Source organism: Neopelma chrysocephalum, unplaced genomic scaffold (assembly GCF_003984885.1).
Source record: "Neopelma chrysocephalum unplaced genomic scaffold, ASM398488v2 Primary Assembly neopelma1_96362, whole genome shotgun sequence".
Taxonomy (NCBI): domain Eukaryota; kingdom Metazoa; phylum Chordata; class Aves; order Passeriformes; family Pipridae; genus Neopelma; species Neopelma chrysocephalum.
The window spans coordinates 89,784-116,111 of NW_020925010.1; the positions used below are offsets into that span (position 1 = coordinate 89,784).

General features: G+C 39.9%; 1 protein-coding gene across 2 annotated transcripts in view; it reads right to left on the bottom strand.

The window, feature by feature from the left end:
• Window positions 1–5,127: 5,127 nt before the first annotated feature.
• HABP4 (hyaluronan binding protein 4) overlaps window positions 5,128–26,328 on the bottom strand; it is a 21,476-nt gene continuing 275 nt past the window's right edge. The window contains exons 2-8 of one of the 2 annotated variants that reach the window (XM_027708587.1): window positions 26,147–26,255; window positions 16,814–16,961; window positions 15,743–15,904; window positions 14,332–14,415; window positions 8,597–8,765; window positions 6,755–6,931; window positions 5,128–5,627 (exon numbers count right to left, since the gene is read on the bottom strand). In XM_027708587.1, coding sequence (XP_027564388.1) covers window positions 5,571–5,627; window positions 6,755–6,931; window positions 8,597–8,765; window positions 14,332–14,415; window positions 15,743–15,904; window positions 16,814–16,961; window positions 26,147–26,255 — 906 coding nt within the window. In that variant the 3' untranslated portion in view covers window positions 5,128–5,570. Of the gene's footprint in view, window positions 5,628–6,754; window positions 6,932–8,596; window positions 8,766–14,331; window positions 14,416–15,742; window positions 15,938–16,813; window positions 16,962–26,146; window positions 26,256–26,328 lie in introns of both variants that reach the window. The other variant, XM_027708586.1, reaches the window with a different exon arrangement.

Below are 26,328 nucleotides of genomic sequence, written 5' to 3' on the forward strand. Positions count from 1 at the left end.
TCCAAAACAGAATTTGCCTGGTTTAAAGCAGCCAGCAGAGTCTTTAGCACTTCTGCCTTCATCAGAAATAAATGTGTGTAACACAAGTGAGCAAAACACACACAACAGCAACTCCAGCTAGACCAGAACTGCATTTTTGGCATCAGTGTGTTTGAGGACACCCCTTCCAGCACCCAGGGTCTCAGAGAAGATAAATGTCAGAGACACATAAATGTCAAAGGGATTTTATGTTTGAACTTTCCAAACAGCCTTATATGGAAAACGAACTCATTACCTCATTGTAGCCCATCTGATTGTACTGCTTAGTTTGTTGGTAGGAATTTTTAGTACTTTTGCCTCAAGATTTTATTATAACATACCAAAGTTGTCTTAGGTACAGGGCATGGGTGAGAGAGTCCTCGGTTTCTCAATCTTTTTTTGAAGTATTATGTGCCAAAATGGAAGGTGGTGGCAGATGCATCACCACTGTACCAGGGAAGTTATTTCTGCTGTCATCAGTCAGGAGTTTCTCCTCTGAAATTCTTTCCCCTTTCAAATACAGATGAATTCCACATTGATCTCCTGCTCCAAAGCTGTAATATCTTGGGTTAAGTTGCTCCTTTCCATTACAGCATCAATACCTGAACTCAGATGTTAACCCAGACCTTGTCTTTTTGCCCCAGTGCGACAGCAGAGGAAGTGCTGCTGATTTAACACAGCGACAAAAAAAGATTTGTAGAGACTCGTATTAAAATTGGGGGGAAAAAAAATGATAGATGTGATGTTCACCAGTTTGTTGCACTGCAGTTTTTATATTAATCAGTGGCAGTCTGTTTTGTGTAAACTCATGTAGGCTATCAAGGTCTAAAATTTCGTGACTAATCAGTACTGTGCATCCTGATTATTTTTAAATTGTATATTTCTAATCATATTTTTTTAACTTGGAGTGACAGAATGGAAGTTTATTTTGCTGAAGGTATTTTTAAGACAAAGGTTCGTATTATCTTGTAATATTAATTAGTTCAATATGCATTTGTGTCTCATTTGAAAATACTGCATTTGATTTTATACAAAATACTGAATAGTGAGAACTGTAAACACGAATTCTGTCAAATTAAAAATAATCACAAGTTTGGTTTCTGTTTTTTTTCCGGCATTCTAAAAAAAAAAAACCATCACAAAACCATTGTATCTGTACTGGACTGACTCATATGTGCACTGAAAAATAATACAACACTCTCAGTTACCTGAAAACCTTTAGTTAAAGCACAGATTCTTAAAACACATACTTTTTAAATTTCAAAAAATAGAGAATCTCTGGCTCTGCATTTCAGGGCACTCACTTTGGAAAACAGGAGTTGTATTTTGAATTGTTGGGATACTGTTGCATAGTAAAAAAAGCATGGTAAGGTGGAACAATGGGGTCCCTGTTATTTTTTTCCTTCTCCTATGATCATATAGTACTAATTGTTGGAAACAAGCTTTATCTTAAATACTGCCTGCTTTGATACCTACCATCAAAGTGATGGTTTCTCAAAAGTAAAAACTAAATTTTCAGGAACACTTCTTGTTTTTGTGTAAGTGTTGGTGGTGGTGTAGTTCAGTCTTCAAAAAAAACCCAAAACAACCAAATACAACAGCAAAAAAATTATTGATCAACTAACTGCAATATGTTAGAGATGTTTGCTTTTTTCTCATACTTCCGTTTTTGGGCTTTGTTTCACATGGATGTGACTGAACATGACACCCTCCATCCATGGGATAGATCTCCTGATATATATACTTGACAAGAACCTTGTCAAGTGCTGGACTGTGACAAAGGGGTTGGAGGAAAGCACCTTGGAATTCTGTCCTTTAAACAGACCTGGTCCACATTCTCCCTGTTAAACTCTGTCCCAGTCCACAAAGCTCTGAAAACCAGCACAAAATCCACAAGTAACAGAAATACAACCAAACCACTAACGAGTGCAGAATTCCTGGATTCTAGTACGTCAACTTATTATTCTCTTCTGGCAAGAATTAAAAAAAAAACAAAACACCAAACCTGTACCTTGCTGGTATTTTTACCTTTTGGCAAAGTTATCCTGCTAATTCAGTCACATTATGCAAAATTCAGTATCTTTCATTCAAATGGTAACTGCTGTACAAATAAAGACAGAGGAACTACTTCTGCTGAAGGCAGACAAGAACTTAGTGAGTCCTATTAACTGGCTGTGAAACATTGCAGAGGCAACAAACAGAACACAGATTGTGAATTTTCACACTACTTACCCTAAACAGGAAGAGCAAAAACTTTTTTTTTCAATTTATTAAGGGCTAGTTTGCCTCAAACGTAACAAACACTGTCCTTAAATGTGATGCAGCACCTAAAGCTGCTCTGGAGACACAGCTCTCTGTCTGCAACAGTCATTGTATCACATCTTCAGAAGGCATTTGTTTGCAGACAAATAAAATCCTGCTGAAGATAGAATAATGTATTTCAAATTAAATTCTGAATAGCAATCAAAGTGTAAGTCAGTTGTTACTTCTTCCAAAGACTGAAGGCTCCCCCTTCAAGCACAAACTGTTCTTGTTCAGTGTGTTACTGAAAGAGAAAAAGCTCTAATTTCATGCCTGTTATTCAGTGACTGAAATGTACTTTTTGTGCAAAGGAACCATGTTTCACATTCAGTTGTTGATTCAACAACGAGTCAATGCTGCATTACTTTCAAGACTATATATATGTGTGTGTGTATATACATACAGTTATTTTTTTATGTGAGTGTGTATGTGCCAGTGACAGCTCTGAAAGAAAGAAAAAACAACTCAAAAATTGTGCAAAAATAATCTTAATTACATGAATGTACAAGGGCTATGGATTTTGGGGTTGGGCCCAAAGGATGCTCATACCCTAAGGCCTGTTTTCATAAAAAACAAGTTTAACCAGAGCTGAAAGCTTATTTCCCATGGGCTCAAATTGCCCAGTATTTATCAACTCAGGTCTTTATACTTCTGAGTATTTTTCTTCATTCTTTGATACTCTTCAGTACAGACATTCCTCTCCTCTTTCCCCTAAAGGCACTTTCATATTAATATATTCTTGTCAATCCTAAACCACGGTACCACAGTGATCAACTACACTAACACTCATTCTCACCAAGTTTGGGGTTTTAGTTTTGGTTGGTTTGTTCTGTTTTTTTAATTAAACAGACTTGTAACAAGCCTTTTTTTTTTTTCTTTAACCAGGTGTTTTTTTAACACTCTGCTGACCAAAAGTTGATTACATAGACACACTTTGACAAGTCCTTTAAAGCATTCCCCACAGAACCTGTTTGTCATTCTGTTTGGAAAAGCAGATCAGAGTTTGGAGGGACAAACAGTAACTTTGCAGCAGCAGGAAACAGACTGAAATATAAAACAACTCTTTCAGCCTTAACAGAGAACAGTCAGAGCTGAACTAGATTACAGCAGCAGCACAGCAAAGTTTCAAATTTTTGGTAGAAAAAGAGAGGGTTACTGTTAAGGATTTCACTGCTTTCCTTAGCAAAAAGTGGTATTGGGAGAAGAGGAGGCTACACCTCCAACACATGATGGAAAACAGAAGCAAGCCTTGCAAAGAAGCTCTCCACATCTACACATACACTCACTCCTGCAAGTAAAAGTGTAAATAAAAATTCAGAGACATTTTCCTGTCCAATGGGAAAAGCGGAACAGGGAAGGAAGAAAAAGCAAAGATATTCCACGACCCCCCCAGACAAAAATCACTTCCATTCCACAATGATTAAATTGCCATTTTTGGCAGAAAAACACACTGCCTGTGAAAAGGGCAGCAGCAGTTAATTTTTAAACTGCACTGATTTCATGAGGCAACTTGTTCCTACAAGGTGAAGGAGTCATGTAAATTATTTAATCCAGTTCAATCACTCAAATAGCAGCAGCATGGATTCCTCTTACACCAGCACTTGGTTTGCTCTTGCACAGTCTTCCTACTACAAGTTGCCAGAGTATCTCTCTGCTACTAAAATGAACTCCCTGTGGAATATGAAATCTCATGTTACAGCAGATTGTCATGTAAGTAATTTAACAAATGCAAGAAAAAAATATCCTTTGGGCTGAACTACTCTGCAGACCCTCTGTTTGGGGCATATAGAAAAGAGTCTGTAGTCTTTCTAGGATGAGTTTCTCCTACTTGTGCAAAGCCTTATCAGTGAGATAAATCTTTTAAGTTGCTGAGTACTCCTGGAGCTTATTCCAAAGCAAAACATTTTTTTCCTTCTAAGTCTCACCCACTATTTGCTCTCTAAGTAGACTGCTTAGAAGTGAGGCAGAGAACTGGAAAAAATGAATGGTTTATATTATTTTGCTTTCCCAGTAAATTGAAAGAATGAGTTCAAGGCATTTGAAGACCCCTGTGAGCTACTTCCAAATGTCCAGTGTGCTCATCCACTCATTTTTTTCTGTCATCGCTTCTGGCACCGTTTCCTTGTTTCTCTCAGAGCTCCCAGGATGGTTCTGAGCATCCCCTTGGACAGGAAACAAGTGAGGCTCAGGTGAGGGAGTCTGTTAAAGCTGCAATGAAGGAACATCCCATTCATCCCCAATGTCACAAACTTCTTGGTGAGGCAGGAAACATTTTAGTTTGTAGTTGCTCCTGCTGGAATCAAAAGCTTCCTTAACAATTTAGTTCTGTCTTCAGCTCAAAATTCTTACTGTACTTAAGTTTAAACATCTTCAAAGTAGTTGCAGATTCTGTCTTGTTACTGAAGTGGGACTTATGGTTAGGTGTCAACAAAAAGCATCTGTGTGCCTTAATTTTACAGATCACTTTTATTTAGAGAGATCTAAAGACTGCTGTTTGAGGTTTGGGTTTGGTGGGGTTATTTTTTGATTGGGTTTTTGGTTGGTTGGTTGGGGGTTTTTTGTTGGGAGGGGGTGGTTGGTGGGGGTTTTTTTTGTGGGGTTTTTTTTTTGGGGTTTTTTTGGGTTTTTTTGTTTGTTTTTTTTTGTTTTGTTTTGAGGGGTTTTTTGTGGTTTTTTTTGTTGTTGTTGTTGGGTTTTTTTGTTTGTTTTTTTTGTTGTTTGTTTCTTATTTTGTTCCAGTCGACATCCAAAGAGCAAAAGCTTCATTCTACCACTCTGACTTCTTAAAATAACACCTCAACCCCAAAACAATGAGCACTTGCCTTTATTTGCCAAATTAAGAAGAACTGCAGCTCGTGGCTGCCTGAAATACACACTTCACTCAAAAAAATCAGCTGAAAGAGTCACAATTGTACATTCCATATGTCACCATGGGGGCATGGAGAACTTGATAGAATCTCTATATACACATTTTTTTAAAAAACACTGTTCCCTTTAACTTCATTTGAAGCCTGGTAGTGAAGCCCCACAGCTCTCACAAAGGAGACACTGGGACCTGCCACAGGATCCCGGTCCAGCCATATTTCTAGGACCCAACTCTATTAGCAGACAGCTGCAATAATTTCACACCAAACACCTGAACAACTTTCCCACAAGGAAACAGGCTTTCTTTATCCCCAGCCAGCATAAAAACTGGTCTCTTCACAGCTACTCCAAAGCTACTTTGGGAGGCCGCCGTTTGTGACGGTCCTTCAAGCCAAAGCTGGAAAATCCTCAGGATCATCAGGATTTGGAGCCACAGGCTGCACCTGTAAAGTAAGAAAAAGAAGCTTTATAAAAATGAATGCGTTTCAAAGGCACCTGACAGCCATGGAGATGTATTTTACCCTTAAAAGGGTTCATTCTTCCACTCAAGATCAATGCTGCTGCTACTAAATCCCACTTGCAGTCAAGTTGTATCCATCACTATCACAGAAATCCTGAACATTTATCTCAGAAGTTACAACTACTGTAATTTCTGCAGTGTGAATGGATTTATAATGCTGATCTACTGCCTGCAGGGGGCCAGAAGATCATCAGGTCTGCAGCACTGAATGAACAAAGAAAGCAAAGCCCTCTCAAGCGAAATACTGTGTGGTTTTATAAGCAGCATTCCTATATTTTTACATTCTAAAACTACTGCACAAATTGGGTTGTAGCTTTAAACACTATGCTCTGTTTACTATAAAGAGCCTTTTTTTATTCAGATGAAACAAAATGCATCAACAATTCCATGTTATTCTGAAAGTTCCCAGCCTTAAAGCATTTTAGTCACAGTAAACTGAGAACTTCTGTTAGTGTGAAGAATAGAGATGTCATTTTCCAGTGTGCAAACGCCTTTTTTTTTAAAGAAAAAGTTAAGTAGAAGGTTTTTTTTTAATGGCTATATTGAACTCATCATTCTGTAGGATCACTGATTACTGAGAGATCAGAAAATCTAAGTATCGTTACTGTACTGCACTGAAATTTTCCCAAGAGACACAAGCCTTTAGCCATTTTAATTACTTCCCAGTTTACATCAAAACTCATTGCAGAAACAAATCTTCACTGCATTCTTTCCTCTAGTCAGCATTACAGCATCCAGTAATCAGACCTTTTGAAATACATGCATTAAGAGCTGGGAGCATGAACCAGTATTTGAAGTAACATGATACGGGCCAGGAACTCAAAATATTTGAAGTAACATGATGTGGGCCAGGAACTCAAAATAAGCAGGCCAACATACTATGAGGCAGGAGTTAGAAACAAGCCTGTCACTGTGGAAATCAATAATTCCACACAAAAGGTGGTGGAACAAACACACAAACACCAACAACCCCCCCCCCCCAAAAAAAGAAAAAAAAAAAAACCAGCAAAACAACCAAAAAAACTCATAAAAACTCATAAAAACCATTACCACTGCTCTTGATCGAGGTCTGATCTCTCCGTATCTTCCACCACGACCACCTCGTGCCCCTCTTGATCCACAGCCAGGGCGAGGGAGGCTCCCAAAATTAATGTCCAGCTGATATGTGATGTCATTCACCGGCTTTCGAAAGACAGGAGAACCATCTTCAAAGGCTTCTTTTTGCAACTAAAAAGAAGATCTGGTTAAAGCCCACAGTTTCCATGGACTCCCCTCCCCAGCACAAACACCTGTATTACAGACTAAAGCAGCAAATGCCTCGAGGTGACACCTGGAATAGAAGGCACAGGATTTTAACAGAGATGAGGCAACTGCAGCATCCCAGATGCCTGGGAGAGTTCTTTGTTGGCTCAGAGATTCCTGGCAACAAAATCTTCTGTAATACCAGCTCTATAATACTGAAGAGGTTTTCCAGAAATATCATCTAGGAGGTTTTCAAAGGGACCAGAGAATCTGACCTAAGCTACTTACTCCTACAGTTACCTGTAGTAATGGACAAAAGGCCACACCATAAACTATCTAACTGGTGTATTTGTCTGCATGTCTTTAGCTATGAGACTGCTGTTGTTTTAACTCTGGGTGTTCCTAACAGCCAGTGGATGTCAAACTATTGCCCATCACAGGTTTAATGTGCCCTGTACTAGATGTTAACTCATCCCATACAATAATGAATCACTTATTCCATGTTTAATTAAGGGATTCGACTTGCCCGTGTTACACAGTTCCTGTACCTCCTATTCCATGCTCATTGGTACTGCCAGAACAGAAACTTTATGGGCAAGAAGAACAGAAACCTGTATGCACTCTTCACACACCTGCATTCTCTCTTCAGAGTTTGGGAGAGTTATTATCCCCACTCCTCCCACCACCTCCTTTAGAGAAGGAACAGGGGATAACAATGGCAACTCTGACCAGCAAAGTCCCACTAAGGAGAACACATAAAAACAGGACCAGTGTTCAGGACCAGTGTCTGCCCCAGAAGTGCTCAACCATCTGAAGGGATTAAGCCTTGAAAAATTGCAAGGTCTGATGTTAATACTGTAACTGGACAAAAGATAATATGTGTCCATAATTGCATGCAAGGATCAAAACTCCATCATGCCAGACTATAAGCACATAGTTTTGTGACCCCCCCCAAAACCTGAAATGTAAGCAAGGGTCTGACAGAAGCCTGCCCTCCCTCTCCAGACCTAGACCTCATCCCTGAAATTTCAACCTCAGTAACATCATGAAATAAAATACAGGGGAAGGGGGGCAGAGTGGGTAAGCACATCACAGCAGAACAATCTCTCCAGGGTTAGTTATTAGAAGCAGGACCCTAAAACTGAAAAAAAATTAAATAATTAATTAAAATTCATATATTCCAAGTGCACAGTGATAGCTGGGATGAAAAACAGACCACTCAGCATCCAGACTGAGTTTAATATATGCATGCAAGTGTATGCTGGCAAGTGAGCTAAAGAGGATTCAGAGTTAGGAAGAGAAGTTTTTAGTAAACCAAGTTTCTCCAGCAGCATTACCAGAACATTTACACAGGTGGCAGCAGCAAGGACACATTTTATATGGATAAGACTGAGCCATAAGGTAGAACAACTCAATACATTACGTATTTGCATACAAAATAGGTGTGATAGTCTGAGAGGGGAAAGAAAAATGAACACACAGTAAGTTTAAAGCAAGTTTTGGGCCACATGTCATTAAAGTAATAAAGCTTAGATACTGCTCTCTTCTTGTCTGTTCAGGTTACACTAAAACTAGTAAAAAAAGAATAGAGACAGTTTCCTAATGCTGGGCATAAAGGACAGTTTACAGAATTCCTGAGGCAATGCTTACATCATGGCTATATTTTGACTTGTGAATCACCACTGCTTTGGAAGGAACAGTGGATTCTGGCTTCCGGATGTTGAATTCAGGCTTTGGTCGATTCTGTTGCTGAAGACTTTTCCACTCATCTAATGTCATTTCTTGAACTACTTCTTCCACTGGCTCTGCTTCAGCAGCTCTAAAGGTTTATAGTTGTAAAGTAAAAACCATTAGCTTGCAACATGCCAGGATGAACAAGAACACTAATCTCTAAAGTAAGGATACCCAACAAAATATTTGGAATATTTCTTCACCAAACTGTTCTCCTTAAATCCACTTGCTCCCCACAGTAATTTTGTGTGAGAGTTTTACATTAATGTAAGTTGGAGCATTGTTCAAAGTCAGTCATATGAACAGATGCCATCTGCAGCCACCTCTATTGCTGCTCATCCAGTAAGTTCAAGCACTTAAGATTCTAGACAAAAAAACACTCTGTCTTTTGATCTCTCATACTCTTAACCCTACAGTTTAATAGTGGATCTATCCCTAGCAAATACAGCCACAGTAAAATAAGCACACAGAGCAGTTTTAAAACACCCCAATTGCACAGTTTCATTGACTTGTCCTGGAATGAGGTGGATTCATGTTTCAGTGTAGTTTTCAGTCATCAAAAAGATGATATTATCACACCATGGGATCTTCTAGGTAATTATTAACATTTCCTTTGTTAATTTCACAAGATGCTTCTTTAATTTTTTTTTTTTTGTCAGATATAGTAACACACAGGGAGCCATTATTTATCACCCAGAAAAACCAGATTAATCCCAGTCAAGTTTTAATTTGTCACAAAGTGCAACGATGATGATATATCCAAGGAAAACATATTGCATATTTTTGAACTGTAAAGACAGAAGGTTTTATGTCTGTAAGATACACAAGACAAAACTAAAGGTTCTTCTCCACTCATCACTGCTTTATTACTCTTCTGCCACTTTTCTGATGCTGACCACAACTGGCTTGCCCTGGACCAGCAGCTCTTGGAGCACTACAGGTATATTTTTTAATAATACTTGGAGAAAGCTGTCCCCTGCCAAGCAGCACCACACACAGAGAGCACAAATCACTTCATCACTGTAACTCTCTGCTGCCTAAACAAGTCAAATGCCATGAACTAGAGGAAAACCCACACTGATTACTCCCAGACACTCCAGAAACCATTTCTCCCTTCTCCCACACTATTGCTATAGCAGTTGAAATTGAGTATTTCCCTTACACTGATTTTTCTGGAAAACCCTTTTGTTAGGTCCCATATGGGGGGAGAACTATGGATTTGGTTTTCCTCAGTCAGGCACAGTTCCAAGTCTTGCTGGTGATTTTTCCCAATGTAAATACACGGTTTATTAGATGTAAGTTAGAAATTTTGATTATGGAAAGAAGCAGAGTCAAATGACAGTCAGTAAACTGTGCATTTTGTTTTTTGAAGTTATAAGAGCAGCCCATCAGATTGCACAGGTTTGTTTGGAGCATTCTGTACATTATAGAACTACCTCATACAGGAACAGGGCTGGTCCCTCTTCCTACCTGATCTTGAAGCAAACCATTCCATTTCTTGCCAGTCAAAATCAGACAGTATTTTTCTGAGACACCCAGCACGTGACAGTTAGAAGCAGAATTGAACAGTGAGGCAGCCCTTCATTTTGATTTTAGGATGAACACAGTTTTAAATTCACTTGACAGAAGAACAACAAACACACAAGTCCTGTACCAGATGCCTCCCCCTCTGACACACCTTCATGCCCTGTTATTTTGAAAATTCCAGCTGTATCAACCAAAAATTAAAGGTTAAAAGACTGGTAAGCAGTCTGCAGTTCCATGCTGATTACAATCTGAAACTATACTAGAGAGATTGAGTTAAATAAAAAAGATACTGGTGAAAGAAGCAGCTACTTCTGGAAAAACACCAGCAGATACTGTTCCACATGTAACAGCATTAAGAACAAATTGCACCCCAAACGTTTCAACTTGTTGTCTTCAAGAGTAAGAGGCAAAATAATTTTTGATCAATCACCTGAAGCTTCAGTTTTGGGAGCAAGTGCTGGAAAAACAGTATTAGTGGTAAACACCCAGAGGAATTAAAAAAAGAGAAAGCAAACCAATAAAAGGGGTCTCTATTAAACTGGTTTAATTTCTTCTAAAGTCACTACCTCAGAATGGAATCAGTAAATTGCATATCTGAACTTCAGGAAGTCCTCTCCCATTAAGTTTTCAACACATCAGAGAGACGATGTCTTAAGGCCTGAGAAGCCTTTAAAGTTGTGGTGAGGAAATACAGAACACTAAAAAAAAAGGAAGGTTTTGCATATCCATGATATCAAGGCAAGACACTCAGGAGAAAAAAAACCAAACAAACCCTAACACAGCAGCTTTTCTTTTTTAACTATTAGAAAGACCATCAAGGGACACTGAAATCTCTCTCGGGACATTAAAACCAACTAGACAGGCATGAGAAGTGACAGCTACAGCTGGTCATGCCTTGGGTCAGAAAGCCCCCTTTCAGGTTTAAATTGCTATGACCACAAGATAACATGAGGACATTTCACTATACAGCAGCTCGACCTCTCAAAGAGCAAACAAAGGCATTGCTTTGAAAAGTACCCGTCTATCAAAAGCAACCATTTGCCAGTTCTAAAGGAAATACTTGTGGATCTACAGTGCAAATATTTGGTTTTTTCAACTGCATGGCACGGCTTGATTTTTACTCCAAAGGATGGTTTTAACTGCTAGGTTATTAGCAGTTAAAATTTGTTTTAGGATGTCAAGACTCCCAAGGGAAAACACCTCCCACGAGAGAGGCACAGCAACAGAAACCTGCATATCACATTTTGGGCAGAGACTCAATTGCAGCAGGTTATTTTGGGCACCAAGCCTGCATGGCAGTGCACTCTGTGCATTACTTTCTACCTTCTAACCTTACACAGTTCTAGTTACTGCTTGGTGTGCACTTTGATTAATCAAATTAATAAGCTCCTTGGCACATGAGCAATCATGCTCACAAAATACTGCCAGACAACTCAGTGCAACCTCTGGACACGAGCAAACCCAATTCACAATGAAAGTCCCACCAAATCACTAAACAAGAGTCTTCAGCAACAGTTCCTACTGCTTCAATGTTTTCAGTGGATGACCATAACCCTCTAGCTGTGCCTTGATTCCTGGGTCATACAACAAACAAAATACCTTTTCTTTTTAACAGAGGAAATGCAAATAGAAAGTAATGGCATCCAGCTCAGCTATTATTTTCATATAATTAAAAATAATCATAGCAATTCTTTATAATCATGGCAAGTCCTTCTCAGATCAGCTTTTGTATTATTCAGCTGCACAAAGCAAATCCTTAGCCAGCTTTTATTAAGAAGTCAATGACATGAATCTTTCCCACTTAACAGCACTTACAGGAGCATTACCACCAGCTATAGCAAAATTCAAAGTTAAACAAGGTAAGATCAAACAACAACTGTACAAGTTTACCACAGAAGAAAAACACTGAACCAAATACTCATGAATCTCTGACCTGATCTGTGAACAGCTTTTTGAACAAAAAAAAACCAAATCAAACAAAGCAAACCAAAAAAATAGATAAATAGTTCAAAAAGCTTGAAGATAAATTTACTAACTCTGCAAATACCCTTTAGGAATAGAAATTGATTAGCCTATATGTTGTACTGAATAAAAAGAAAAGTCCATTAATCTGAATTAGTCAACACAAGTGTGTTACATTGCTCTGACTGTGAAGACAAGTTCAACAAACAGAAAGCAGATGTGAGGAAAGCTTATCCTGCTGTATTTTTTACCCTTGCATTTTTTACACTGTTAAGGTTAGGTTTTGCTTTTGCAGCAAACCAAACCCCAGCTATTAGCATGCAATTTGGGGTGATACAAACAAAGACAGATCTTGTTGATATACTCAATAAAATTTGAGGATATGGGAAAAAAAACAACCTTGCTTCCTATTACAGATGTATTAAAGCAACTCTTGTCCTGCAATACTTTGTAAATAGAAGCTCAGGAATGGCAACACCGACACAGTCCTCAGGGCAAGACCCCCTAAATTGGAGAAGCCTACAGACTTTTTCCAGAGTTGCATTGAAATTAGCCAGTACCACACCAGAGAGACTCACAGCATCTTCACACAGGAAGGTTATTCCCAATTTCCAGGATTACATTTTTTTTACAGTTTAATTTTAAATGGAAACAGTTACAACAGAAAGGAGAATGAGAGAAGAAGCAAACCCAAGCCTTCCATCCCTTTCTCAATAAAAGCACACCACTGCAACAAAACAGCAGATGAGAAAGGGTTTCCCTGCAGTCACTGCATTATAGAGTCAAAATGAGAAAGATCCTGGCAGCAGCCTAAGCAAACACACAATCCTATATAAGTTGAGGCTGTAGCAAAAGCAGAAGGCAGCAGCTCTGGGGAGCAGGGGCAACCTAAGCATACAAGACTTTTAAATGCACCCTGAAGCATAAAACCAGCTTTTGCTTTTAAATATTAAAAGAAAAAACTAAATAATAAAATCCCACCCTGTTAAGATATATGCCTACAGCAATCCCTAATGACCTAGGCACTGTTCCCACATGGCCTCCTATTTTAAAATTATTTTAAAATACATAAAGTCACTGAGCTGACACCCCCCCAAAAGGTAAGTGCAATGAGATAAATGTAATTCATTTTTTGTATATACATTTGTAAGCCTTCAGGACAAGACATACTGCACTGAAAAGAGTACACACTGCAGAATTTTCTGCTTTTAGTTTACTCGCTTTTTTTGAATCTTATGGATTTCAGTGGACTATTCCTAAAAGCAGCTTTTAAAAAAAACAAACAAGCAGGAGTAAAATCTCCAGAAAGGCTCACAGCCTGACTGAATACTTAGTGATCTCTAAGAATTGAAGATAACTGGTAGATTCTGAGAGGGGCCTTTTCCAGAGCATACACTTCTCATGCCTTCAGCTCTACAAGGAACTGCTACTGGCACGTGTCTCCAGAGCTTGAGTCAAGTTAGAAACAAATGCAAGTGTGAAACAACTAAAGGTAAAAATAAAAAAAGCTGAATAATTTCTCATATTTAACTATTACAGTGCATTTTTGACAATGCATCTGCACTACCCATCTGATTTAAGTTCATCTAGAAACAGTTTTCTGGAAATTCAGTCATAAGTCACTCGATTTCAGAGGCAGATTTCCCCATGTGTACACATCTCTAGCTACATATTAAAAGCTACTTTAAGATTAAAAGAAGATTTCCAGAAAGTTTTTACAAGTTCTGCATGGCCCTTCATGAATAGATGGCAACTGCAGGATATTAGTGACTGATTACTACAGACTTAGAGTATCTCAGTGCATTTTAAATGTACAAGCACCTCGAATACCTTTTCTCAGAGAGCTTCAAAAAGCACAGTAGTTTTCACAAATTAGCCAAGTTAAAAAGGTAAAAGATAATATGTAGCTCCTCCTGAAATGATCATCATCAAATCTTAGGAAGCATCATGGTGCAATTAAATGCAACCTCCAGCCACCTGAAATCAAGCTTTAGTCAGAACCAGGGATGTATTTTCTATACTCACAAACATAGACAAAGCTTTTCTATTTTTAAATATCTGCACTAGCAAAACTTCACAGTTCACGTTTCAAGTGTGCCTCCCAATAGAACAGTAATTGTTTTCTTTGCATTTAGAAAGAAAATATTTATTAAGTCAGACAGTACTTGCTCAGAGGCTCTCCTTCAGCTGTCCCTGGCTGTTCAGCAGTTTCTACAGTCTCTTCCATAGGTGCAGCCTGTTCCATCCCACTAAAACAGTAAACAAAAAAAAACAACACACCACAAAGTCTTCATGAGTCATTGGAAAAAAAAAATACCTTGCAGATCAATACATCACTTTTTTTCCAGAACTCCTTGGGAAGAAGACAAAAAAATAGAAAACCTCTTTGATCATAAGCAGAAAGATCTACTAAGTGACTGGTTGAGCAACTAACAAAATGAGGAGGATTAGAAAAGTACAACTTCTATTTTACTATTACAAACCAAGGCTGCATTTTTCAAACCTTTAGCATGATTGCCTGAGCCCAGTCTGAGTTCTGAAGCTTAGATTTTAAAATAAAATTTGATTTTTAGAACAATTTCGTGAATGTGTACATGGCCAAAGACGTTTGCTGTAAGTTCAAAGCGCTGCCTTTCCTCTGTCCTTTATCAGCCTTCAATTAGAGTTCTAGATGTACATGACAACAAAAGCTACTGGAAAGAGTAGTTTATTGCCAGGTGCAGAGAATGGACAAAAGCCAGCATTTTCAGTGAGATCTCACAAATCTGAACAGAAACCAGTGCCACTCTGAGAAATACAGACCTGAACAGAAAATTCCCAATTTCTTTTTAATCTAACTGACCATTGGTCATATCATGCTACTGATCTTCCTGTGCACTTTAAAATGCATTTCAGTGGTAGAGTCAGCCAAGTATTAGCTCCAGAGCCATACTGAATTGTGCCACAGTTTGGCAATTTAGGAATAATCCATAAAACCCAAGAAAAAGAGACTGGACTTCAAGCCCCCGAACAGGGTTTGAATCTTTTAATCAGCATTTTGAAGCAATGCCATTAAATACCACCTGACTATTGAGAAAAGTCACAACTTATTTCCTTTAAAGGACAAACTGGCTCCAGTCAAAAGATTTTGGCAGTCTTAAGTGAACAAACACCATCATGCCTTTGCTACAATTTAATCTCACCATTAAGGAGACAAGTTTAAAAAACCGTGGAACATCACAACAATAATGGAAAGCAACACTTATAAAGCTCAAAATGGACACGAAAATGATGATCTAAGGTAGGCCATGGAAAATTCTGATTTATGGTGGACACCAGTACACGATGCACCTCATAACAACTTCAACTGCTCTGCAGTTGCAAGCTCCACCTCCATCCTTTTTGTCATCTGCTTTCATCCCTCTGGAGAGGAAAACAGAATTCTGTGACTTTAGGAGCTTTTTCCCCACTAGGACCTCAAACTAAAACCAGGAGTGACTTTTTGCCTCCAGCTTGGATAGAGAAGGAGGGAACAGAACACTCAAGAGACACTACTGTAGTGTACACCCAGCAGGAAACAGGACACAGAACACTTACATTTTGTCATTCCCACTCTGTCTTTCAAATTCACATCTTCCTCTTTGGTCAAAGCCATCAAAACTTCTGTTTATTCTACCACCTCTTCCTCTGCCTCGCATTCCACCTCGTCCTCCACTACGACCTCTGATTGGTCTTTCATAGTCTAATCTTTCCAGTGGCCTGCAAAGATGATAACCAGTAAAATTTTTTTCCCTGCAGAACAGTGAACAAGGAGAAAAAAACCCAAACATATGGTTATATTTGTGCAGCTGTGGGACATTTCAGTATACAACAGCTACTGCACAGTTTTTAGAGGGCATCTTTTTACAGCACACAGTGCAGTTGTTTCCGTTTTGTCATTAAAAATGGACATTGACTGAATACAGGAGGAATTATTACCACAAACGGGAACAGAAAGATCAGCTGTTTCTTGGTAACACTGAAAACATCACAGAAGTTAAAGAAAACATTATAAAACTGTCAAATCCTCAGTAACTCTATTAGGCAATAGCTGCACTGTCTAAACCCAGATTTAGACGTAATTACTAAAAATTTCAGGCAATTTGTTAAGTACCAACTATTGTGATGTAAAGGAAGAACAGCCACACCCTGAAGCATTAAACGTTTAGTTGGAATTTCCTACTACTTACAAAGAAAGCAAAATTGATATGTGTTCACTGTCCAAGCAGTAAGTAATACTACAAAGGTCTGGTTTCAGTTTGAACAGTAAAACTTGTAACCTCACCACATGCTCTGTGAAGCTTGGCATGTGAGCTCAGAAATTATTATTAATATGTTGCAGACTAAGTGTTACATTTTCAGGCCTTTACACACTTTTCAGTTTCCTCTTGTATTTCCAACATTTAACAAACTGCTCCAAATCAACAGGCAAGAAAGCTGGAACTGCAGCTGTGACAGGCACGAGCCAAGTCTTGCAACAAATCCACACACTAACAATGTGCAGATCATGCCTTCAAATCATGCCTGGCTACTAGAAGAAGTAGCTTTTTAAGAAGGTGATCACTTTTCCATCCCACTCCTGTGCAGATCCTCTGCGAGGCACCTTACTTCCCTCCTCATGATACATACCTTTCCACTTGGAATTCCTCTTGTCTTTGCATTCCATCAGGACGGTATTCCCTGAAAGATGGTCTCCACTCAACCCTGTCCTGCGTCACGTCTGCTCCTCTGTAACTGAACCCTTGCTGTTCTTCCCGCCGAGGTGGTCGTCTCTGGCCTGCACAGACACACACAGATCACCAACAGCTCAGCAGTGACTGTAGTAGTTTAGTCCAGGCCTTCCTTGGTGACCAGTTTGTAACCAAGGAAGTGCCCATATTAATCAGTATTCCCTACGATTTTTACATAAGCCAGGAGTATAAGAAGAAAGGAGGAGAGGCCTTCGGTCTCTTTTTTCCTTCCAGTGGCTCTGAGGGTGCGGATTCCCTGCTGTTTAGTCTGTCGTGTTGGGGAGTGAGGCCTGGTGAGGCCTAGTGAGGCCTAGCGAGGCCCGGCAAGGCCTGGCGAGGTGGAGATTGGCGGCAGTCGTTCCAGCGCGACTTTCTGTTGTCCCAAGGACAGTAGTAAGATATTCTTTTGCTAATTCCTTAGTTTGCTAGATCCTGAGTTTCTGATCGTATTTGGGGGTTTTTTCGGGTTTTTTTTTCCTTCCCCCTTCCCTTTTCCTTTTGAAATTGTACACATATTTCAATTGTATATAAATGTAATACAAGTGTAAATATATTTATATATATTGCTTTAGCTGCCTCTCTCTCATTTCTGTTCTCTTGGTTTTTTTTCTTTTCCCTTGGTTTTGGGGGCAAGGGGAGCTCTTGCGGTGAGGTTTGGAGACTTGGCAGGGAGGCAGCTTCAAACCACCTCAGTAACTGAACTGCACTTACCAAACCACTGACTGAAAGGAGTTCATTACACCTTGCACTCTTCAGATTTACCTTCTCCAACCTCAAGTCCACCAAAACATTAAAAGCCCTCATAGTTAATGTCGCCAGACACTGTTTGTTTGAAAGACACTTCCTACCTCTTCTGTCTTGAGGAACCTGCAAAAACACTCCAGGTTTTGACGCAGGTCAGACGTTTCCAGAAAAGAAGGTCTGGAGAAAAATCTAATTTTGCTCACATTGAGTCACAGAAAAGGAGAACAAAAAGCGTTTCGTGTATAGTACAGGATGAGGCAGAGAAGCTTCAGTGGAAAAGAGTAATTGCATGACGGCTGAAGAAGCAGTGAACGAGGGCAAGAGGATGACTCAGAGACAAGGTTGATCATGAAATCACACATCTGACAGACGAGCTCAGTTTTGAAGTCTGAGCCTTCCACTCTACTCTAAGCTCCTGGCCGTGGTATCTAACAACCAGAGCAGGGTCTCCTTTTATTACTGTTCTATGGAGAAAAGGACCACTCACCAACACTACAGGGCACTGTGTTTAAGTGGCAGAAACCCAAGCAGTAAGCAGAAAGGCCTCAACACCACTAATTCCAGAATGTCGACATATTTCAACATAAAACATATTTTCAGATTTTTAGGGTTTTGTTCAGCCATTGTTGGGGTTAAGGAGGATCAGGTTGGGAAGGGTGAATGGAGAGAAACCATGCACTGTAAGAGAGAATACAGTGAGGTTTTCCACTCAACCTGTATACATCTAGCAGAAGATTAGGGTTCATTATGTGCTTCCTTCCCAATTTTCCCAAATTTTATGCTCCATCTGGGACAAAGCTCTCCACAAGCAAGCCTTTTGCCTGCTAGGCCTCTATACTTACACTGAAAAGAGTGTTGGTTTAAGTCAATCAAGGAACTACAGAAAGATGGCTCTCAAACCAACGAAACTGAGCTACTCTGTCCAGGAGAAGCACCTGAGCAAAGCTGAGCAAATTACTGACCTCAAGTCACTGAACAAGTGACAGTCCTGGCTACTGTGCCTCTGCTGCTAGCACACAGAGAGAGAAAAGCCTATTCTATGCCACAATATAAAGATGCAAATTGATTCACAGCTCAACAGAAATGACCACATAAGATCTCTGATCAAAGTTTAGGTGGCCAGCACAAAGCCTAACATCATCCTTCAAAAGAAAATTTCAAAGAACTATCCACTCAGTGAGAGGTAAATAAAGCTGTTTGTGATACAGTAAAAACAGTCATACTTGTACACACAAGATAGTAATTCTCCCTTCTCAAGGTCTAGGACTACTCAATCCTTAGAGCAGAGAGCATATTTGCATTCCTCAAATTACAATGTTATCTCTGGCTGAAGGACAACTTTTGAAATTGGAGTTTGAGTAAGCATTTCAAGCTAACACAAAGCAAAACTATAAAAAAAATACAGAATTGCACATCTGTCTGCTCTACACACATCTCAGCTACGCTACCAACTATACAAGTGTTATTTCCAAATTGGAATCTTGCTGTGGAAAAAATGACTACTCGTTTCTGAGCTCATTTTTAGTTATTTTGTTTGGGTCTGAGTGCACGACTGCAACAGAACACTGCATTTTTATTTATTTTTTTATCCTCTCATTGGCTATCAGAAGCCTCAGTTATTCTAAAAAGATTAATTTGGCAAGAATGCAGCAGTCAGAGACCACCTCCCCTATGTACTTAGTATTAACCTCAGCTTCACCTTCACGTTCAAAGAGCTCCTTAGAACCAGTAAAAAAAAAAAAAAAAAGAAAAAATGCAAAAGTAATTTCAACAAGACAAGACTCTGGTTCTGTTACCCAGTACCATTTAGAAGTACTTCAAAAGAAGCCCTCTCACCAGATGTGTCAGATATGACATGTCACTAGCACTGAGCATTCTGGACAAAGCAGTCAGTTCTACTCCAAATTCAGTGTAAGGCTGATTCTAACAGGTGGTTACAATTACTGCAGATGGATTTTAAACACTAGAAAGATCATCTGTGGCATTTATTACCTGCATAAAAAAACCACCTGTAACTGGTTTGACAGATGTGAATTAAAACAGCATGCAGCACCTCTAATACCTCTCTAATAAGATAAGTCACCCTCAGGGCAGAAGTTTGTGTGACCTGCTTGTAAATCAGTTCAAACACAACTTTCAGCTCTTGCACATAAGTGCAAACCAAACCTGGCACCAGTGATAGCATAAGCTGTACAATTATATGTATGTCCCAGTGCAGACTTATTTAAATTTATGGAGCTGAAGGGCCACCTTCAGAAAAAAGAAAAAAGGCAAAAAAACCCAAGACAAAGCATGAGCAATCTTGTATAGCACTGCCACAGTAGCTTTCACTTAAAAAGAACTGGGCTACACTTCAAATGCTTAGCTACCTCTGCAAGTACACCCCAATTTTGTCTGGTTGTTTGCATACACAGACTGGTATGCAGGTTTTCTTCAAAATCACACAAAACACACAAAAGAAAAGCTCTGGAGTTTTGTGGGTCATCTGCTTGAGGTCTTAAAAACATCATGCTGAAAACTGAAGCTCACCCTTTCCTAGTTACCCAGTCTAGCCTCTCTTTAAAGTGTTTTTTTCTGTGTCTTACAGTTACATCTGCAATCTGTATTCACCTGAAGATGCATCCCACCATTCTCCACTTCACTACAGCTTCCCTGGAAGGTTACTGCAACAGCCTGTTCTCTTGGATAAGTTGCCTGTTGCTTTACTTTCTAGAGGAGGAGTCAAAGAAATCTGATGCTTAAACTGTTTCAACAGATACAGCCTTTTTTTTTTTTTTAAATTCCGGGAGAAGCAGGCTGAGCTATTGTTACAGGGGAAAACACCTGTAAATACTAAAATTACAGGTACTAGAACTACCAGAAATGTTGAACATTGTACCCACAAACCTGTGGAGTAAAATCAGCACTGATGCAGAACTGCTAGTTTTGGCTTAACCCATAAATAAGAAAAACACAAAGGGAAAAAAAAAACCCTCTCCAGCTCTAAAACAGTATTCTTCTTCCCAAGGAGATGAAAAGAGCATTCAAAACCACACAAAGGCACAAGGAATTTTGAGAGTAGGTGCATCACCATATAATACTTGTCTATTGCTCATGAAGAACAGATTAGATGAGGATGTACCAAAATACCACTCTGCATGAAATTTTCAGGCAATTAAGCAACTTCCAAGCCTCAGCTGTATCATCAGGAAGTGAAATATCTAGTATTAATATTAACAAAAGGACAAAGATTAATAGACGCAAAAAAGGTGCAGGCCGTGGTAGAAATACCTTGACCAGCAACCAAGAAAACAATTGTAAGGAATATTTTAGGTACAGTAGGATACTGAAAAACCCAAATACCAGGTCTAGGGGACTTAAGTAAACCACTGAAAGAAGTTACCAAGGTAGAGGAAGTGGAGTCTACACATTGGAGTCAAGAGAAAGAAAAGATTTTCCAAGCTATAAAAGGAACGTTGGTTCTGGGTCACCTGACAACTGTGTGTGCACCATATGAAGTGGAATTGATTCTTAAATGACATTCTACACAATCACTGTCCCCTGAAAAGACACATTGTTCTGAATTTAAGATCATTAATTCACCTGCTATTACCCTGAAAAGATGTGATGTTTTGAATTCAGCGACTCCACTGTTTGTTCCTTCCAACAAAGGAATGAGCCACATCCTGGTTGTTGTGAGGAGGTGTTTCCCTCCAGCCAGCTATGGGAAGATCTGCAAAACCAGCCTCCAGAGACCTCAGATCTAATCCTGTTCACCAGTGGATCTTCATACCACACAAAAAGAAAACAACACAGGGGTTATGCAGTGGTGAGACACTGTGAAGTGCTTGGAACAGAACCTCTACAACCCTTGGTGACCGCCCAAGAGGCCAAATTAATTGAATTAGCAAGAGCAGCCTGGTGGGAACGTGACCAGCAAGTGACTATTTATACTGATTCTAAATATGCTTTTGGAGTGTGTCATGCAATGGGTATGCTATGGAAAGAATGAGAGTCCCTTACTTCAGCAGAAAATAATATTTCTAATGGATCTGAAATCCAAATGCTGTTGGTAGCCATTAGGCTTTCAAGGGAAATTCCTGTAGCACACTGTCCAGCTCATAAAAAAGGCTTAAACTGAATGCAACAAGAAAAACCCAAACCAAACCAAAAAAAATTACTCAGATTTGTAGTCAGATAGATTTATAATGGCCTCAAGTTTAGGAACAGCACTTTGGGCTATTATGCAATGTTGGGAAATACCCCTTGCCAGCATTGTTGTCATCAATAGGAAGAGTGTTTGGCAAACAATTATACCTTGAAAGACTTCATGAGTTCTTTTTGACATAACAGCAAGAAAGCTTAAAAACAAAGGGAGAACTGCTGTAAATTAAGTTTAGTTAGCTGAACTCTTTTAACTGGATTCTCTTGCCAAGTAGTTTTGCTTACTAAAAGCAGCTAAAGCTGTTGCAGCTTTAGGCAGCCAGCTGCAAACTTTAACCTTGAAATGGTGAACTAGTCTTGTACTATTGTTTAGCTACAATAAAGGGAGGCTCTGAGACCAGTGCAAACTAAAAGATTAAGAAGCCCTGACTTATCAGCAAAAGCTGCAACCCATCCAGACAAAACAGCTACAGAGAAAGAATGTGATAAGGAACAAGAAGACTCCAGAACAAAAAACATTCCCACTGGAGTCAGAGGTGCATGCAAGGTGTGTGAAGTGAGTGAAGCACAGGTGCATGGGTTGTAAGGGTATAAAATCCCAGGGACCTCTTTGTTCTGGGTCCCTCCTGGGAAGCACCTAGCTGGAGCTGTACCAAGTGCAGTACCATTCAATTATTAATTTTTCCCCCTAGAAACTGGATGTCAGACTCAGCTGCGGGAAACCTGAGGTAAAGAAATTTATTTAACAACTTAATCTTCCTTTACAACAAAGCTGCATAACTGGAAGTAGTAAAAGGCAGTTCACACTCTCAGGGATTTATTCTGCTATACTTCAGAGTGTGGCAGATTTAAGACTCCACAATCAATCTTACTTTCCCCCCTTTGAATGTGTGTGTCCACATGATTTTATTACCAAACTTCAATTAATTTTGTGAACTAAAGCGTAGCTAATTACATGACCTGCAAAATAATAAGAGTGTCCCAAAATAACAAAAAAAGGCTTCAGCTACTGCATGCAACACACCCAAGAAAGTCACATGGAGCTAGACTTTATTCTGTGGTCTTCTGTTTTCATGTGTGCCAGTACTTACTCAATTACAGAATTGCCTACTACAGCTTTCCTCCAGAAAATCCTTATGACATTGTAGCTGAAAGAACACTATCAGGATAAACTATTTAAAAATAAAAAAATTGCAGCCAGATTAAGACAAAACTCCCCAGAAACTTCCCATGCCATATTAGCTAAAAATTCAAACACATAGTATTCAGAGGGACTAAATATAAATGGTACCAAAGCCATCAAACGTAAACGAAAGAAGAAAACCTTTTAGAGGTATTAGCAACAAAGGTTTAGAGATTTCAAAAGAACAGAGCTTATTACTGCATGATCAACAAATTCAATTTGGACTGGTAAAGAATGCAAGCTCTGCAATTGTGCCTTTTGAATAAAGAGCTGGCAAATGCAGTTTGGTCACTGTGGTAAGAATGAACTGAGTTAACATTAAGAGGTGCAATTACAAGAGCTGCAATACCTACAACCAGTCTTTACCCAAATCCTAATATAGTCTGAAAAAAAATCACAGAACAGTCAGGAAAAGGCAAGAAAACACATCATTAAGGTCAAAAGTGTAGGTTTTGGTGGGCCGTGAAATAGGAGTCCAGTTTCCCCTTAAAAAAGAAAGATTAAAAAGTTGTCTCCTTACAGTTGTGACAATTCATATAGTAAATAGCTGGATTCTAAAAGTCAAACTACTGCATTACCTGGCGAAGTCCTCTGAAGAGGCTGCTTCAAATTGAAATTATCTCCAGAAATTTAGTAAAAACTCCTCTGAAAAAGGCAGTGAACAAAACGCCAACTTACAGAACTTTGTGAGTAAACCTTCCATTTTAACTTCAAAATATAACACCACGAAAAAGTCTCTCCACCTGCTGTAAAACTTTTTATATTACAAGACAGAAGACTAGGTTTGCTTTGAGTCTTTCTAAAGGTAAAGACCCTTTTGTTCTGATTTAAAATGCTCGAGAAACAATACTGTAATAATACAAAAGTCATGAAACTTTTAACAAGACTTTTTGTTACCCAAGCAATCAAACACTTGAGGAAAGACTGGAAGGGCTGTGTCTCTTCTCCCTGGAGAAAAAAATCAGAAAGAAAGTCTGGAAACAAAGTCTTAAAATACAGTTTGGTGTGGGTTTTTTTGTTTTTGTTTGTTGGTTGTTTTTTTTTAATAATAATTAGTTTCACCATTTAGTAATTTTAATATTATTTATTTCCCCAGGCAGAAGTGCACTCTTCTACCAATGTGTCCATCATTAGAAGGTTTATGCCAAACTCAACTAGTTCGAGGACCTTCCCAAGAAGTTGCTAATTCTCAGCCATTAAGCTGATACTCCTCTGAACCTTTTATAGGTTTCTAGTGGAACCCTGTGTAAAAAATCAACTTTGTACTGCCCAAATAAAAAGCTGACTCCCCACCTTACTGAAGATTTTTCCCCCAACACACCATTCACTTTATATTTGTCAGCTACACCATCAGTATGTAGTTGCCCTAATTCACAAAGTGATCCCTGCCCTACAGAGCAGACTTGCTAAGACAGCACATCCAAAAGAACACACAGTTAAGGCCAAGTCTTGGCTATCTACCCTGGTTTAGCATCCTGAGCAGTCCTTATTTCTTAACACACCCAAGACAAACATAAAGCACGCATAAAATCCAGGATAGCCATTTTATTTAAAAAAGAAAGCGCATTTTTCAGAAATAACTCTTCTTAAAACAAATGTTCATTCCCTTTGCCTAAGGATACTATGGCCAGCAGTCTTTTCTCCATTTTAACAAGGTGCACGTCTGGTGTCTCTATATGAGAAAATGTGTTCCTTAACACGAAGGTTGCAGAGAATAGTCAAAGATACTCCACAGTGCCACTGTGTATTACCACAGAATTCAGACACTGTCTACAGACAAGCAGGAGGTAAAGGATGGTCTTCACATACTACCATGCTCCTAGTAGGTCACTGATAACCACCAGTCCTTGTTCAAGGACATTTTCATCAAAACTTGAGACTCTGCTGCTCACTGAACAGACTCCTACACCTTCTGTTGATAACCACAGCAAAGTATCTTTTAAATAAAATAAGCTGTTACTACTGTAAGTACTGGTCTTACAGGCAGTGATCTCTGAAAAAGTCACATAACGACAGAGGAACATGAAAAAGGAGAGTTTCACATAACTGCCCAAAGGGACAGTGACAATTTTTTGATATCATCCTAAGGTGCTCGTTAACCAGAACATGGAAAGAGTCTCTGCTCCACATGGTCAATTAATTGCTGTGGGGAGCAGTGCAACAACTGAGCCTAAGCACTTGAATTTACAGCACCAGTAACAACTTGATGGAGAAACCACCCGGAACCAGAGGCCTTTTTCTAGGACGTTAAAACACACAGTTCAATTATGGTGAATTTAAAGGAAGCCTTTACTACAGGAAGAAAATATCTTAATAACAGATTATGTGTTAAGCTTCACTGCTTGCTACAGGAGAACAGGAACTTTAGAGGGTGAAACCACAATCTTCAGTGCAGAGACTCTCCATATTTGGAAACAATTAGCCAGCCCTTGGATACTTTAGATACTGAATCCAACAACCTGCAGCTCGATACCAGACTCACAAAGACACCTCCAAATGCAAGGAGGTACAGCACAGCAAAGCCTTCAGCTGCAAAGAGGACTGTGCCAGACTTCTTGGTACAAAAGTTGACCAATTCCCTATTTCACCAACCAATATCACGCACCAGAACCCAGCAGCTGACTCGGCCATCACTGAGCGCCGTGATGAAGAATTCACCTGGGAAATAAGGTTGGCACATCAATACAAGCTTCAGGTAAAACAAGCACAGATCCCTGGAGACGTTAGAACGCTGAAGACGTTGAAATGCCAAAAAACCTACAGGTACTGAGAAAACAAGCCTGAGAGCATCAAACACTTAAGGATAACGGCCAGGGCGATGAAAGACATCGACAGGGCTGCTAAACCAGCATGAAAACTGCATGCTGGAGGAGGAGTTAATGCTCTTGCACTTGTCTCTTAGGGGCTACTGCTGAAGTTTTCATTTACCCCTCCAAAGGCCCTCTGGGCTGGGAGCACGGCCACCAGGCTTAACGCTACTGTCCACGGGGGCTTCCAGGTGTGCCCTCACCACGGCAAACAAGGGTTTTCTCAGCCCTGCCGTGACCCCGCTGCTCCGGGCACCGCTCCGGGTATCGCTCCCCCCTCCTCCGGGCACCGCTCCGGGCACCGCTCCGGGCATCGCTCCGGGCACCGCTCCCCCCTCCTCCGGGCAGCCCGTACCTGTCAGCGGCGGCTCGGCGGCGGCAGCGAAGCCCTCCAGCTGCCTGCGCTCCTTCTGGCTCTCTCTCCTGCCGCCGGGCACGGCTCTGCCGCCGGGCACCGCTCTGCCGCCGGGCACCGCTCTGCCGCCGGGCACCGCTCTGCCGCCGGGCACCGCTCTGCCGCCGGGCACCGCTCTGCCG